This window comes from Pezoporus occidentalis, unplaced genomic scaffold (genome assembly GCF_034315485.1).
Source record: "Pezoporus occidentalis ecotype Australia unplaced genomic scaffold, CSIRO_AGI_Poc_V1 ctg10, whole genome shotgun sequence".
In the NCBI taxonomy this organism is placed as follows: Eukaryota; Metazoa; Chordata; class Aves; order Psittaciformes; family Psittacidae; genus Pezoporus; species Pezoporus occidentalis.
Genome location: NW_026912779.1, coordinates 4,146,036 through 4,160,876, shown reverse-complemented (window position 1 = coordinate 4,160,876; position 14,841 = coordinate 4,146,036). Strand labels below are relative to the sequence as shown.

General features: G+C 46.7%; 1 protein-coding gene across 2 annotated transcripts in view; it reads right to left on the bottom strand.

The window, feature by feature from the left end:
- The window catches only part of REL (REL proto-oncogene, NF-kB subunit), a 32,167-nt gene that overhangs the window by 11,806 nt on the left and 5,520 nt on the right, over positions 1–14,841 (bottom strand). Inside the window, exons 3-4 of one of the 2 annotated variants that reach the window (XM_062609766.1) lie at positions 12,076–12,224; positions 7,592–7,683 (exon numbers count right to left, since the gene is read on the bottom strand). In XM_062609766.1, coding sequence (XP_062465750.1) covers positions 7,592–7,683; positions 12,076–12,224 — 241 coding nt within the window. The remainder of the gene's footprint in view (positions 1–7,591; positions 7,684–12,075; positions 12,225–14,841) is intronic. The other variant, XM_062609775.1, reaches the window with a different exon arrangement.

Sequence of the window (14,841 nt, the reverse complement as noted above, 5' to 3'; positions counted from 1 at the left end):
CCTGGCTTTGGCAAGGGTTCAGCTTCCTCTTCTGAGTGCTTCTCGCTGTGTGGTACCACACCTTACTGGCTTCATCTGAATCCAACCGAAAGAGCTGGAATCCAGCCAGCAAGCTGGGTCTGCTCCTGGGATGGCCCCATCTAATAAAGAACTAGCCTCAACATGGCAGAAATGCCTTTTCCAGAGGTCTCTATGCAAACAGGAGGATATGAAGGGATGTTTCCAAGCACACCTCTTACAAGGGGATGGAGAGCTTTCAAAAGTAACACCCAGCAACTCAGACACAGAGAAATTAAAGTGATATTTTCAAAGAATTTAAATTCTAATGTAAACATGGGGCATGAGGCCAAAGAACAGCCACAGAAATACCACCAACACAATGGGAACAGAAAACCAGCCCTGCTCACCAAGATTCTGGGAATAGGATTTCAAAAGCAATAGCTGGAGTTACAGTCAAACTTGGGCAGTATTAGCTGGTCTGCACCTCAAAGGGGCTACAACAGCTACTGAATCCTGTCTTTATCAATCTGTGTACAACTGCTGAAAGAAACACTGATTCCCCACCTTAAAGAAATGATCGCCTTTGAAATTATTCCCTAATCCATAGGAATAATTCTCTAATCCATTATCTGTTAACATGGGAAGAGACTGACACAGTCCCTGTGCGAGCAGGAAAAGAAACCACCCAACCATGTATAGTCCTGAACTGCTTCCAATGTGAGCAGCTCACACCGGCTTCGGGTTGTCCCCATTGCAGAGATTTCAGTCACTACGGTCCAGAGATGCCCCACGATGATCTTCCCCATCCAGAAAGGCCAACGAGATACCATTCATCTGGTGATGCTACCAGGGGATTAAGTGTTTCCTCATGAGGTGGTGCTACAGGGAAAGTGAAAGTTTATGGTGACCACCAAGAAGAGGTGATGAAGCCTTTGGGGCTTTTTGACTGATAACACCATACCTGATTAAACAGCAGATCCCTCACCCTCCGCCCAGCTTCTGCAGAATGAGGTCAGAGACCTCTGCAGTGGGTGGTGCTGGAGGCACTGCAGCATCTAAACTTAACCTGCATGGAAACTTCCAGCACAAGCGACGGGCTGTGACACACACACACACGCAGAGGGCTCGGCTGTGAACTCCATCTGCCCTGCACAGGGACATCTTGTGACCTGCGAGGGGACACACGAGCCGTGGCACGTCTCCAGCAAAGAGAATGCCCTCCCACAGACAACAACACTGCTTCACCAAGGAAATTTCTGAGGAGCACAGAGCATTAATAACCACCGTGAGCTGTGCTCTGCCTTGGCTCTTACGCACACGATGGTTTTTAATTTAGGGGTACGCTGGGAGCTGGGTTTCATCTGAGTGATGACACAGATGTGGTTTGCCTCAAGTGTTTTGCTCCTGGAGTACAAAGATACCCCCTCAGCCCTGATACCAACTGATCACAGAATGGTTTAGGGTGGAAGGGACCGCATCCAGCTCCAACCCCCTGCCACGGGCAGGGACCCCTTCCACTAGAGCAGCTTGCTCCAAGCCCCTGTGTCCAACCTGGCCTTGAACACTGCCAGGGATGGGGCAGCCACAGCTTCTCTGGGCACCCTGTGCCATTGTCCCACCACTCTCATAGTGAAGAACTTCTTAATGTCTAATCTCAGCCTCCCCTCTGGCAGGTTCAAGCCATTCCCCTTGGCCTGTCCCTACAGGCCCTTGTCCCAAGCCCCTCTCCAGGTTTCCTGGAGCCCCTTCAGGCACTGGAGCTGCTCTCAGGTCTTCCCTTCAGGAGCCTTCTCTTCTCCAGGCTGACCCAGCCCAGTTCTCTCAGCCTGGCTCCAGAGCAGAGCTGCTCCAGCCCTCGCAGCATCCTCACAGTCTCCCATGGACCCACTCCAACAGCTCTAGCTCAGTTGAACTCAATCTATACCAGTGGTTTTGCATAAAAGACCAGCTCTGCCCAGCCTTCCGTTTCCAGCACTACTCTTACGCTGGGCACAGCTCTCATGTGGTGAACCCGACCAAGGAACTGGCCTGGCTCTGAACTAACTTGCCAGCAGAAAAGAGCAAAAACCTTGTGTTTTCGGTTGGTCGGTTCCCATGATCGCCAGTCTTGGCCAAAGACAGCAGTGGAAGCAGACAAGAGGCAGTGGAAGGAAGGACTGACAACCTCTTGCACTGGTGGTGCTGATCTGTGCCAGGTTCAACCAGTCCGGTCCCTCTTGGTGCTTGGGAGGTACATTTTGGGTGCAGTTTACTCCCCCCAGCCTACGTCCATCCACACTGCAGCCCAAGTATTCAACTGGTGTCCCCTGCAGATGAACTCTATACAGCAGAAAAAGACCTCACCAGGCAGCTTAATGCTACATGTGCTGCTTCCAAGTGAATTACCATCATGAAAGTACAAAGGAAAGAGCAGATGTCCTGGTGTGCTGTTTGTCCATCGCTATCAGAAGTGGAATATGGTGCCCTCTTCGAACCTGGGCTTTAGCAACCGGACACATCCAGCTGCTCAGCCACACAAACAGAGGCACAAACACCATCTACCAGCACTTGCTGAGAGGCAGAAGCTGGGAACAAGGGGAGGGAAGGGCCATGGCAGGGCTCTGTTCCTCCTCCTGATACACCCATGCCGGGTTTATGCCTCTGTGATCCATGAAGAGATAAGTCGCAATTAATCCTGCAGGAAAGAGAAACCTTTGCCCGTACCCATAAACACAACATGTGTCAGCAGCGCTCAGTGGTTTAAACAAAGCAAAAGCCTTGTTATTGGTGCAAATGAGTGAAATCCAGATGTTAACCTGCAGTCAACAAATACCTGAACTGCTGTGGACACATTCCCTTGTTTTATGGAAGGAACGCATGGAAAGTGGAGGGCCCGGCCTCACGTAAAGGCCAAGAACTGGGAATACAAATGAACACTTGCAAAGCTCCGTCCTTGCTCTGTCTAGACAATGTTTTTGTGAATCTGGGCTCTTTTCCTGTTTGAGATTCAACCTGAAAAAGGTAAAACTGGGACAGATTTAAGCAGATATATACATCAGCCTCCAGAGATTCGTACCACATCGCTCAGTAGATCCTGTTCATAGTAAGAACACCACAAGTCAGCGTTTTTTGTGTCTCTACTTGGTAATTCTCATTCTTAAACGATTTGAAAAGGGGCTGTCCTTTAGCTTAATGCACACCTTTCACCACAAACAGCAGGAAGCATTTGCACGAGGAACGAGAGGACAAAGGGCTCTTCCAAAGGTAGAGTCACGTTAGGATCAGGACATTCAGCTTTCCAAGCAGATTTGTTCCATGCCTCTTCAAAAGCAACTCACTCTTCCCAAGATTTTCAGCTTGGGGATTTAGGTGGGAGGTTACAAATTGGTTTAATTTAAGGACAGAAGTTTAAGGTTTCTCATAACATCCCTAACACCTGCCTGACAGGAGGATGGAGCCAGGAGGGGCTGGGTTCTGCTCCCAAGGAACAAGGGATGGGACAAGAGGAAACGGCCTCAAGCTGCACCAGGGCAGGTTTAGATGGAGCTGAGGAACAATTCCTTCCCCAGAGGGTGCTCAGGCATTGGAACAGGCTGCCCAGGGCAGGGCTGCAGTCACCGCCCCTGGTGTAGACGAGCCCCTCAGTGCCATGGGTTAGTGGTGGCCTTGGCAGTGCAGGGTAAAGGTTGGACTTGATGAGCTTGAAGGTCTTTCCCATTCCAGCTGATTCCATGATCTGAGCCATTCCCTATAGAACAAGTGGCCCCAGTGAACGTCCCTGATGCAGGCAACTGCTGTCAGAGCACAGGGGGTGCTTTAGGAGCAAGGGAAGCTGCTGCTGCGGTGAGCGCAGGAAGCGCGCGTGGGGCTGAGCGCGGCGGAGGCGGTGCTGGGGGTGTTGTGGAGACGGTGACGAGCACAAAGCCCCCGTGGGTCAGGCGCCGGCGGGCGGAAAGGGGAAGCGGCGAAGGAAGGGCTGCGGAGGCAGCTGGAAACAGAGCGCGGTGCTCGTCAGCAGCGCCGCAGACACAGGAACGGGCACCGAGCTCCAGGGAAAGCTGACCTCCTACAACGGGTTGGGTTGGAAGGGACCTTAAAGCTCATCCAGTTCCAACCCCTTGCCATGGGCAGGGTTATTTACCCCCTCCTGATCCAATGCCTGAAATCTGGCAGTTTCTCCAACTCTTGGGAGCCACCCGTTTCCCTAGGAAAAGGTTGGCCCTCTGTCACTGCTAAATACAGTTTGCCCCCGAAATTTAAAGGACAGGTTCAGGGCTTTTCCTCATTGATAATTAACTCGGGTTGTTATTAAGACAATTGTTGTCTCTCTGTCAAGTCACACCCACCCACAAAAGCTCTTAACTGAAAACTGGCTCTTCTAATTGGAGTTGGCTGTACATCAGACAGTGCACGGGGAGACGGGGATAGGGCACAACTCAACAGCTACTAAAAAGAAAACAAACACCATAGAAAGCAGACGTGGACCAGCTCCACTGGAGGAGTAACTCTGCTCCTTCGATGCTATTTATATCATCGTCATCATGACAAGGAGTCCTAGTTACTGTGCACCATCTCCATGGCGTGCTCAGGAATGAGAAGCAAGCAAGAGGTCTAGAACTGGTTAGCTTATTAAAGGACAAAAATATAGGGATGTATATATGGATGGTAGATGTATGGATACATATGGATACCCTTTGTGAACACAACAGATCACAAACGCACCCAGTGATAGTGTGGAACAGCAGCTCTTTCTCAAACAAGGCTAACCCCAGAGGGTCAACCTGAGTCCAGGTCATCCCACTTGCATCCTACTGAATGCACACACTCTGTACAGCCTACACTGGACTTAAGGGACAAGAGCTACCAGCTTTTATGGAGAATTCACTGTGGAACAGCCTTACAGGTACGGCTGCAGCACGACTTGGATCAGACAGCTCCAGCAAGGGACACAGCACGGTTTGCAAACACCAACTTCTGATCACCCAGGGGTTCACAAGTAGGCATCAGTTGTGTCAACAGCATAGGCAAGACTGCTGGAGAACATGATCTTAAAGGCCACACATCGTGACCAAGCAACTTCCTACTGTTGCTGATGACGACCCTTACTCAGTACATGTCCATACTGTATACTGGAAGGGTAGGATGGAAGGGATGACACCACCAGAAGATTTGTGTTAAGGCTCACTCTCCCTTTGCACCCCACTTGTCTTTGGCACTTGGGCTTCCCTGGAAGATGAGAGCCCCTTTCACAAGGAACACAACTTTGTGGACCCACACCTTGCTCTTACTTCAACCCTCACTGACAAGTAATACCCATGCTGGCAGGTTGGAGGCATTCTGCATCTGTTAATAGGGTCAACACTGAACCTCTGCCCTGAAAGGAGGCTCAGGACAGGGACTGTTTGCTCTAGAAGGTGGGAAAGAAAAAGCAAAGACAAGCAACACAAAAACACCCCGAAGGCTGCTTTTGAGCTCCATGAAATTCCTTTTATGATGCTTATACAAGAAATGAGTAACACCAACTTGCGAACTGCTTCGAGGATGCACCTAACTCTGACATGTGGCTCCAGATGCCTTTCTGAAGACACACAAATAAAGCACAATGCAGGATGGATACAACACAGCCTGGAGAATGCAATGATACTCTCCTGACCTTAAAAAACAAACTGAAACTGTATGTAAAGCTTTCAATCTTATCAAGCAGTGAACATTACAGTGACTGCTGCTAATGAAACCCTGCTCTGATCAATTAAGTACACCTATGTTCCTGTCACCAATCCTGTTTTATTAGACCTTGGTCCTTGGCCTTTCTGGGCTCTGCTTTGTGTGGGACTGCCCTGGAGGCTGTTCCCAAGCAGCTCTGCTTTGTGCTGACACGTTAGCAGTGCCGAAAGGCAATTCCATAGGCTGGGGATTGCCAGCGGCCCCTTCCCAGCACAACCCTGCCAAGAGCAGGGAGCTGCCCTGTGTGTCACCCATGAGAGGCTCTCCCTGCTGCCAGGGCAGGGCTGTGGTCTCCTCCACTGCTGGTGGGAAACAGCCCTGGATCTGCCCTGCTGCCTGTAACAGCCCCAGAATGATGAGTGCATTGGGAGCTATGTGCCAACCACTGTGAAAATCCCCTGTCAGATGGCTGTAGTGAAGTGTTTCCTCACTATTACACTCAGCAGTGCTAGGAACAGAGCGAGCTATGTGGTGGCTAAAGTGTCTTTGGTGAAATACAGGTACACAAAAGGATTTTACCACGTTCGTTCACTGCACGACATCAATAGAAAATGTCAGTGCATGTTTTATTTATGGAGAAAAAGAAAACCAGGAAGGCTGAAGAGAAGAATTCCCCTTTTCTGTCTGAAATCAAGGTAGAGCTGAGTCAAGGTAACATGATTTAAACACTTCAACTGTTTTAGTTCTGCCGATGACTGAACCCATGTAACAGTGGGTTTTTACAGATGCTGTTTTGTGCATACAATACCAAACAAGGATTATTGTTTAGACGAACCACCAGTACCATCAGCCTGACTCCAAAAGGCTGTTCTACAATGAAGAAAACACCCATAACACTTCTCACTCTGTAATAACTCCACCAGGCTTCCTTTCAACCCAATTCAGGGACGTGTTTTGAAGCAAGCCAGAAATCCAGCTCCCAACTCTCTAAGAAGGGTTTTACCTGGATTCAGCAAGACATCTGTGAGTATTAAAAAGCATTTGGAAGATCTTCAAGTTCCTGCACACTTAGACAAATACATGACTGCCTTAGCTAATAGTTTGGGGGTATTTGTGCTTTACATCCAATTCCTCCCAGTTGTGCCTGTGTGCTCCCCACCCCACCTCTGCATTGAACTTTGCAATTCTAAGGCTGTGGGATGAATTGGTTCAACAAGTTGATCTGAGGGGAAACCACTCTTTGCGAGCTGGTTTCCACTGGAGCAAGTTGCTGAGTCCGTGTAGCCTCACAGGCTCTGTGCAAGGTGTGAGGAAAGTAGTAGGAGTGTGTGAGCAGGGATGGAGGGAAGAGCAGGGTGACTCGTTGAGAGCAGCCCACAGATCAGCCGTCATGTACAGCTACAGTGGGTAGAGCCTTACCGGTGTGGCTCTGTAGCAGCACAATCTGCCTCAGACTTGCTCAAGACCAATACTACCACGGAGCTCCTGAGTGCTCCTACCAGCTCCTTGCTCTGAGGAGCAGCTTTGAGGAGTCTATGAGCTCCTGAAGTGCCTGGCTGAGGGGTCACAAACATCAGTGTTCAAACAACAGAAGAGATGGGATGGTGGCAGGCTAGATTTAGACTGGTTTAAGTTGCTGCACAAGCGATGCTAATTCAGTCTTTCATTCTCACAGCTGCCTAAACTGGGGAAATCTGATTCCTGAGACACTTATAGAAGTTTCCAGGGAAGGTTTCTGCTGCTATCCCATTGCTGCTGGGGATAAAGAGAAGAGCAAGCATCCAAAGAGATTCACCATGTTATGACAACGCGGGAAGTCTGGGAGGGACACAGGAAGGGAAGACTGTTTTCTCCCCATTCTGGAAAAGATAAAGCTGCACCACAAAAGCAAAGGCAGGACAAGCAGGACCCCACCAGCCTCACAGTGACCCAGCTGATTTCCACTCACCATTGAAGGGGTTGATCTTCTTGGAGATCCGTAGAGAGATTGATTCCTTCAGGTCTTTCTTCTTCACACACTGAATGCCCAGATTCTGAAAACTGAAGCACATGCGGCAGCGTTTCAGCAACTAATGAAACCTTCACAGAGTTAATGATAGTTAATACAAGAGTTATTTCTAACATCAAACTATTCCACAATGAAGATTACCACTGTGCGGTCTCACAGTGTGAGAAGCGGGGAAAAAAGCTTATTGTGAGAAGGGTGTAAGATCTGGATGCTGGTTTTTCCAAAGTAAGAGCAGGAATAGCAGTGAAAAATACTAATTACAATTCTAAATATATATTCTTTATTAAATCTATACAAAAATACCTAAATATATATTCTTAAGACTGTATATTACTGTATCAAAAGTGATACCCTGCAGTAAACCTACAGAGATTACACAGTTAAATACGGGATCTCACGTAATTTATAGCGGCAATTACTTTTGTTATCAATAAATGCACTGATTTGCATTAGTTCAGGATTTTCTCTCTCCTGCTTTTGTACCAGGGAATGTAAATTTCAAACGCTGTTTTAAAGGGTTTTTTTTAAAACAAGTCAAAACAGGTCTCTAAACCTGGCATAGTTATGGAAAAGTTCTGAGGAGCTGCAGCTCTTCCTGATTTGCATATGAGCGCAGGTCACCCCGATGCAGGAGGTGGGGGGAGTCCCAGACGAGCTCTTGTTCCCACATGGAAAAACCATGACATCATCAAAGCTGAGTGGATGTAAAGCAGGAAGTAAGAAAAAATGAAAAGAAAGCTCTGTGTTGCATGGGGTTACAATGAGTGCAGAGGACGGGTCGCGCCAGCAGGCAGCCTTACCCAAGCACCAGCTATTTCCCTTCCTTTGAAACTCCACAAGAGCTCTTTGCTAAGCCTAAATGCCTAAAAAAACCACTTTAATGCACCTAAAGGCACTCCTTAATGCACCTAAAGATACTTCTTTATGCACCTAAACATACTGCTTGCCCCTGCCAACACTCTCAAGCATAGTTTTACACTTCTCTGCTCTGAACAAGACTATCCTAGCATGATGTTAAGTTTAATTCCCTTAAACTCCCTTCCCTGTGCCAAGTCCACTCTGTCCAGAGGCTCCCAAATCCTCTGCATTCAAGCTCCACTTCCAGAACCTTCATTTGCTAGTGGAATGTGTAAGCTTCCCTTTGAAACCCAACAGGATAACCCAGAGGAGAATAAAAAGCAGAAGCATCTCACACCTTACTATAGCACTTTGGTTTTATATTGTGGCTACTGACATGCAAGTTCTGTACTGTACCTTGAGGAACAATTCAATTTCTGTCTCCTCTTGTGGGCAGTAGTATTTTAGGGCTTGGTCACAGCATGTATTACTTTTTCTCATGCTTGGTCACAGCACGTATTACTTTTTCTCCCCCAGAATACCCATTGTATTCCATAGATTCAGTCTGAAGCACACATCAAGGCTATGAACAGGCTTAGTTCCATATCACATCCCCAGTCCTGGCCATCCACCATAAATTACAGATACCAAGCAAGCACATGCACAGAACTGACCTTGAACAAAAGCCCTACCCAGCTACACCAGACCTAAGAGCCATCACCCTGCATCATTTAACCACTGAACAAAGCCTCTCCTGAACAGCAACCGGACCCCATCATTCTCAGGTTATAAATGATTCCTCCACCACGTGCTGTCACAGCGAAAGTGTCTATTGAGCCATCAGTACAGAGGGCTTGATCAGAGAAGGAGCTGTCAAGAAGCTCAGCACGGCTGCGGGGTTTCACATAGCCCTGGCTGACAGGAAGCAAGCGAGATAACGAGAAGAGAGAGGGAGAAGTAGGAAGAGAGAAGAAACACGACAAACACTTAAGAGAAACCTATGATATCATCCATGCAGAGGGACAGCAACCTAGGAAGTAAGAATGTGAGTATACAGGCAGTCACACATGCTCCAACAGCCATGATTTTGGCTTGATGTTTTGGCCAGGGAGGGCTCTGATCGAGTTCGGGCAGCAGTACAAAGATCATCACGCCACAGGCAGAACAAAACACTTTGTTCAACCAGAACTACAGGGGAACTTTGAGCAAGCAGGAAGCAGAGTCATTTACTCAGAGCAGCCCCAAATCTGGGATTAATAATTCCTCTTCTGCACAAAAAAAAACCTCCAAAAACCAAGTAATAAATGGGAGTTTTGCTCCATTTGGGATGCTCAGCAAGAGTAAACAGCCAGAATCACTACCAAGAGACGACACCTCCTGCTCACTAGTATTGTATGAGGCTTTTCTCCAACGTGGACTCGAAGAGAAGAATGTGAAGACTGAGTCACCAGCCACAAAAAGGAAAATGACTTTAAACATCCAGATCCAATTACGGATCACACTGGTCTTTCATCTCAAAGCAACCAATGATTTGTTAAAAATGAGTGTACCGATGCTGGAAACATTTCAAAGAGAATGTTTCGAGCCTCCTCCCATCAATGTCAAGCTCAATGGAAGCTTACAGCTTCACATTATCAATAAGGGGAATGTAGACCACTTACTGTTTTGCAGGAAACCAAGAGGTTTATAACCTAAGGGTATTGAGAAGAATTCATGGATACAGCAAACAATCACAAGGGTCTTAAATGATGAGCCACAGCATTATGTCAAAGAACATGATCTGATGTACCACGAAATGAAATCAGTATTTGCAGGTAAGTCTTTGCAGAGCATCCCTGCGCTTTTTGGCATTGCAGCCTCTCTACAGGCTTGCCTCATCCTTCCACATTCAGCCTTGTGCAACAGAACGTCAAGAGGAAAAACAGTCAGTGTCTTCCTGTATCCGGTGAACGTAACGTAACCAGAAAAGGCGTTGAGCAATCAGGCTTTTCTGCTTCAGATTAGAAGGCCCAGAGCTGAGAGCAGGAAATGGGATGGGCCAGGACACAGACATCCTTTGACCTTGAGTGAGGAAGCTTGATTTGAGAGAAGAGAAAGGAGAAGCTGGTGAATGGACGGTCAGAGGAAGGCACAAGGTCCATTAACAGCTTGAGATACTCACAACTGCCTTTTAGACAAGGTGAAGGAAAGCTCTATTTGCGGGGAAGCCAATGAGGATGAGGTTGCAACAATCAAGGTGGAAGGTTTAAGTGCCTAAAGGGACAGCCCTGCCTTTCTAGAGAGGTGTAACAGTAAGGGAAAAGTGACAGGAATTAGATTTACTAATCCTTTTCTACCATTTGCCAAGCAGGATAACAGTGTGAACCGAGCTAAAAATAATAAAGTAATAAAACTGTTAGCATCTGTAACAGCAAGAGATAGTACAGTCAACGTGCTACACGTCACCTGAACACACGACAGCACATCCATGATCACTTGAGCCTGGGCTGTACGTTGAAGAAGCATCTCCACTGCTACAACTATTTATTTCACCATCAGGCAATCATCATCTTCAAACAGAGTGTGTCTTCAGTCCTTTAATAAGTGTTCTACTGACTAAACCCACATAAATGCGGAGTAATTTCACTAACATCAACAGAATCACATCAGCCTGAGAGCAGGGCGTAAGAGCTACTTACACACTGAAATATTTACCTCGTTTTCTTTCCAGCTCAGTTACCTCTCCCCCAGAGCAATAGCCTACTTCCAGGTTTACTGCATCACAAACTGGGAACCACAAACAGGTTGTCAAGTCTCAGTTCCCCTCTCCGGCAAAAATCACTCCGTGTTTGTTGCAGTTTCCTCTGCTTTCACTATATTACAAGAGACTTGGAATACTGATGGGAAATGCCATTCAAATACAATTGGATTTTAGATGTTCTTAATACCCCTCTGAATAGCCCTGAGAAACACATCTCAGACACAGCCTGAATCCTGCTTACTTCCTTCTCTTCCCTGCTTGCCCTCCAGAGCCCAGCCTGAGCACAATCTGTATTTTTACTCCAACAAAACCCCAAACCCAACCAGCAACAACAGTGAGAGCACTAACACGTTCCCAGATGTGTCACAACCATTATCTTCTAAATGACATGATAATCAGCCAGCACAAACTTTCTCCATCAGTTTCCAGAGTCCAAGTGTAATTCCCAGGGAAGATGCGAACTTCCCTAATCACCGTGAAGTACTAATTCTAATGCTGCCGTTACCTACTCTATTACTCATCATTTTCACATGTAGGAAAGAATCAGGCTCAAGAGTAGTAAGTGTTACTGAAGAAGAATACAAAAGCAAGTAAGTGGGAGAAAGGGAAAGGAGACAGGCATTGGCAGAATGGACAAAGGAAAGGGTGAGAGGAAAAGAATAGGACCAAAGAGGAGAGAAGAACTGAAAAGGAATTAAATACTTCAAAGAGGGGCTGCCCTCTCTCCAAGATGGGTAATAAACTTCAGCAGAAACAGCATTCCAATAGCTCTTCTACTCACTAGTCAGAGGTTTAAAACATAAGATTAGCACAGGTAATCAAACTCCCAAGTAACATCACTACTCACGACAGGACTCGCCGCTCTGGTCCAAACTCTGCTTCATAGTAGCCATCTCTGCAATCTTTCCCAACCAGGTCATGAGGATGTGGCTTGTAGGGTTCATTCTTCGTTACCAATGTAGTTCTTATTTTGACTTTTCCAAAGTAGTTCAGAATCTGCAAGAAAATTGAGACATTTTCTAGGTTACAGACATCAGGACTAGTAAAGTCCCGACATACAGGGACATATTTCATTATCATACCTAGCCTTGCGACAAAAGATACAAAATTCAACATAGGCAACCACATACAAATGCTTTTTAAAGGATGAGGCATGAAGCAACCTGGTTTAGTGGAAGGTGTCCTTGCCTGTGGCAGGGTGTTGAACTGGATGAGCTTTAAGAGCCCTTCCAACCCAAACCATTCTATGATTCTACGGCAGGTCTAGCTCCAAAGACCTTACAAAAACACTCCTAAGGCCTCAGGGATATGGATATTACCTGTGCATGGAACGCTAAAGAGCGAAAGAGGATCTTAACAGATATAGCATGACATCACACCCTATGAAGGTTCGGGTTTTAATCAGTTCTCAGTTGGATATTCAACCCTCTATTCAAGAAGGAGGGCACTGAATTCTCAAGCTCCTACTACAGGTTTCACAGCAGTCATCAACCTAATTCAATGCATGTTTCTCAGGTGCATAAAGGTCTTCCCTCACGCTGACAGCTACCAGTGAAGTCACCAAGGGTTGTGTGGGTAAGTGAAGAAACAAGAAAAGAAAAGCAGTTTGGCCTAACGTGTTTGAAGCTTAACAATTGAAAACACATGCAAGACTTGCTCAGGCACATGTTTGTGCAGAGGTGAGCTCTCCTCCTCCACTTCCCCTGCCCTGTAACTAAGTGTTCCTCTCCTCGTTGAGCCCTTTCTTCCCTCCTCCAAGGATCCATCATACATCCTTTCCAGCCAACGTCTCAAACCTTTCACTTGACCTGTGCTCTTCTAGCTTCCATCATGTTAGCTTCTTCAGTCTCCAGTTTGGCTCCTTTCTTGGCCTTCATACAAGCCATCATTACTCTTCATCTTTAAAATCAAACTTCCATCACTCCTTCACCTTCCTCAACTATTACATCATTTCTTTCTCATTTCACACCCAGTCCCTTGAATCTGAAGCCTGATCTGACCACTTCTGATTCCCCAGTTCCTCCCTGATGATGTTCATCATAACCACACCACGAAATTTAATCTCTTCCTGGCCTCTCTGTTCTCATCCTCATTGATGTTTCCATCTCTAGAGGGGACTCCCCTACCAACTTATCAGCACTAAAGCCTCCTACGGGCTTCAGGGAGGCAGGAATTCACCTAGAAATCACCTGCTATTGGTAACAATCAGCTTTGTCATCAACAGTCACCTCTGCCAGGACTGCATGGCCACCTACCCCTGTCCCATCTTCCCTTTGGGATCAGGCTGACCTTCATGTGCAGCCCAGTCCAGGCTAAGAGGAATTAAGGGCTTATCTTGCCCATTCAACTTGTGCTCTGACACAGCCTTAGGCTGAGAGTCTTTGAAAGCATCTACTCTTGCCAGGAGACTGTGCAGTTCAAGTGGTAGAGTGCTGAAAAAAAGAGAGTCTGGCAAGGTCTCCATTTCCTGCATTCCATAACCAAATCTGGCACTGTGGTAGTCAAGGGGAGGACCTTCTTGTTTGCTTCCTTCCCTTCATAATTCTGGCTTCAGGCCTGGATCAGCTTCCATAGTTACTTTATGCAGCAGAAGCTCAACACAACTGCCAATATGATCTTTCCCAAACTCTCCCTCTTCTTAAATATCTTCCATGACTCAGCCTAAAACACCTCCTGTTCTTCAGATTTCACATCCTCTCTATCTGGGCTTTTTTTTTTTTGCTGTGATTCCAGAGACTCCATCTTTTGGCTCTACTTTTTATTCTACTTGCAGGCACTGCAAACAGATACACAGCTTCTATTCCTGGGCACTGTCACATACTTCCCAGACAGCAAGTTCTCTTCACTTCCCATTTATATTGGGGCTATCTCTTCTAATCTCGTCTCTGAAAGACTTTCTCCAAACTGAAAGAGATCAAGGAAACACCAACAACTTAAACTTCAAAGAGGTAACCAGAAATTCTTCTCCCTTACCCTACTTCTCCAGGGTCTCTGACACATTCCTTTGCCCCACATACAAAAGCTACCGCCAGAGTGCTTCTATTCCACCTTTACTGCCAGTACCTTGGTCCTTGCTTTGATTACAGCTGCTAGGGCTACTCTGACTCCCTTCATTCTGGATTTCCCAACCTCTCCATAATGCAATCACCCTACTCATCTTCACTGCGGACGCTCTGACCACATAATTCTCCTTCTTAGCTCATTTTAAAACTCTCTACCCCCTTCTAACTTCATATCCTTCACGGTAGTTTCTTCTGCAGAGCCTGATCACCGAAGCACTGGCTCCAAGTCACTTCTTTCTTTGCTCAACCTATACAAAGTGCCTCCTTTCATGTTGTGCCCAGCAGCTTTTCAAAGCCTTCTCAAATTTGGAACGCAAACTCCTTCAAAGCTCTCCCAAAATTCATACCCAAGTCACATAACTAAGAAACCCAAACGCGCAGACAGCAAAAGCTAATAATGAAGGGTTCCCAGACAGTGAGTAACTTCACCAAGTTACTTCACCAAGTGTTCCCTCTCTCCCAGCACTTTGTAAGCTACCTCTACACATTCTCCCCTTCGTGTAAATCTGAAACAAAAGCTTTTAATGGCTCTTTTTCCACCCTGTTGCAAC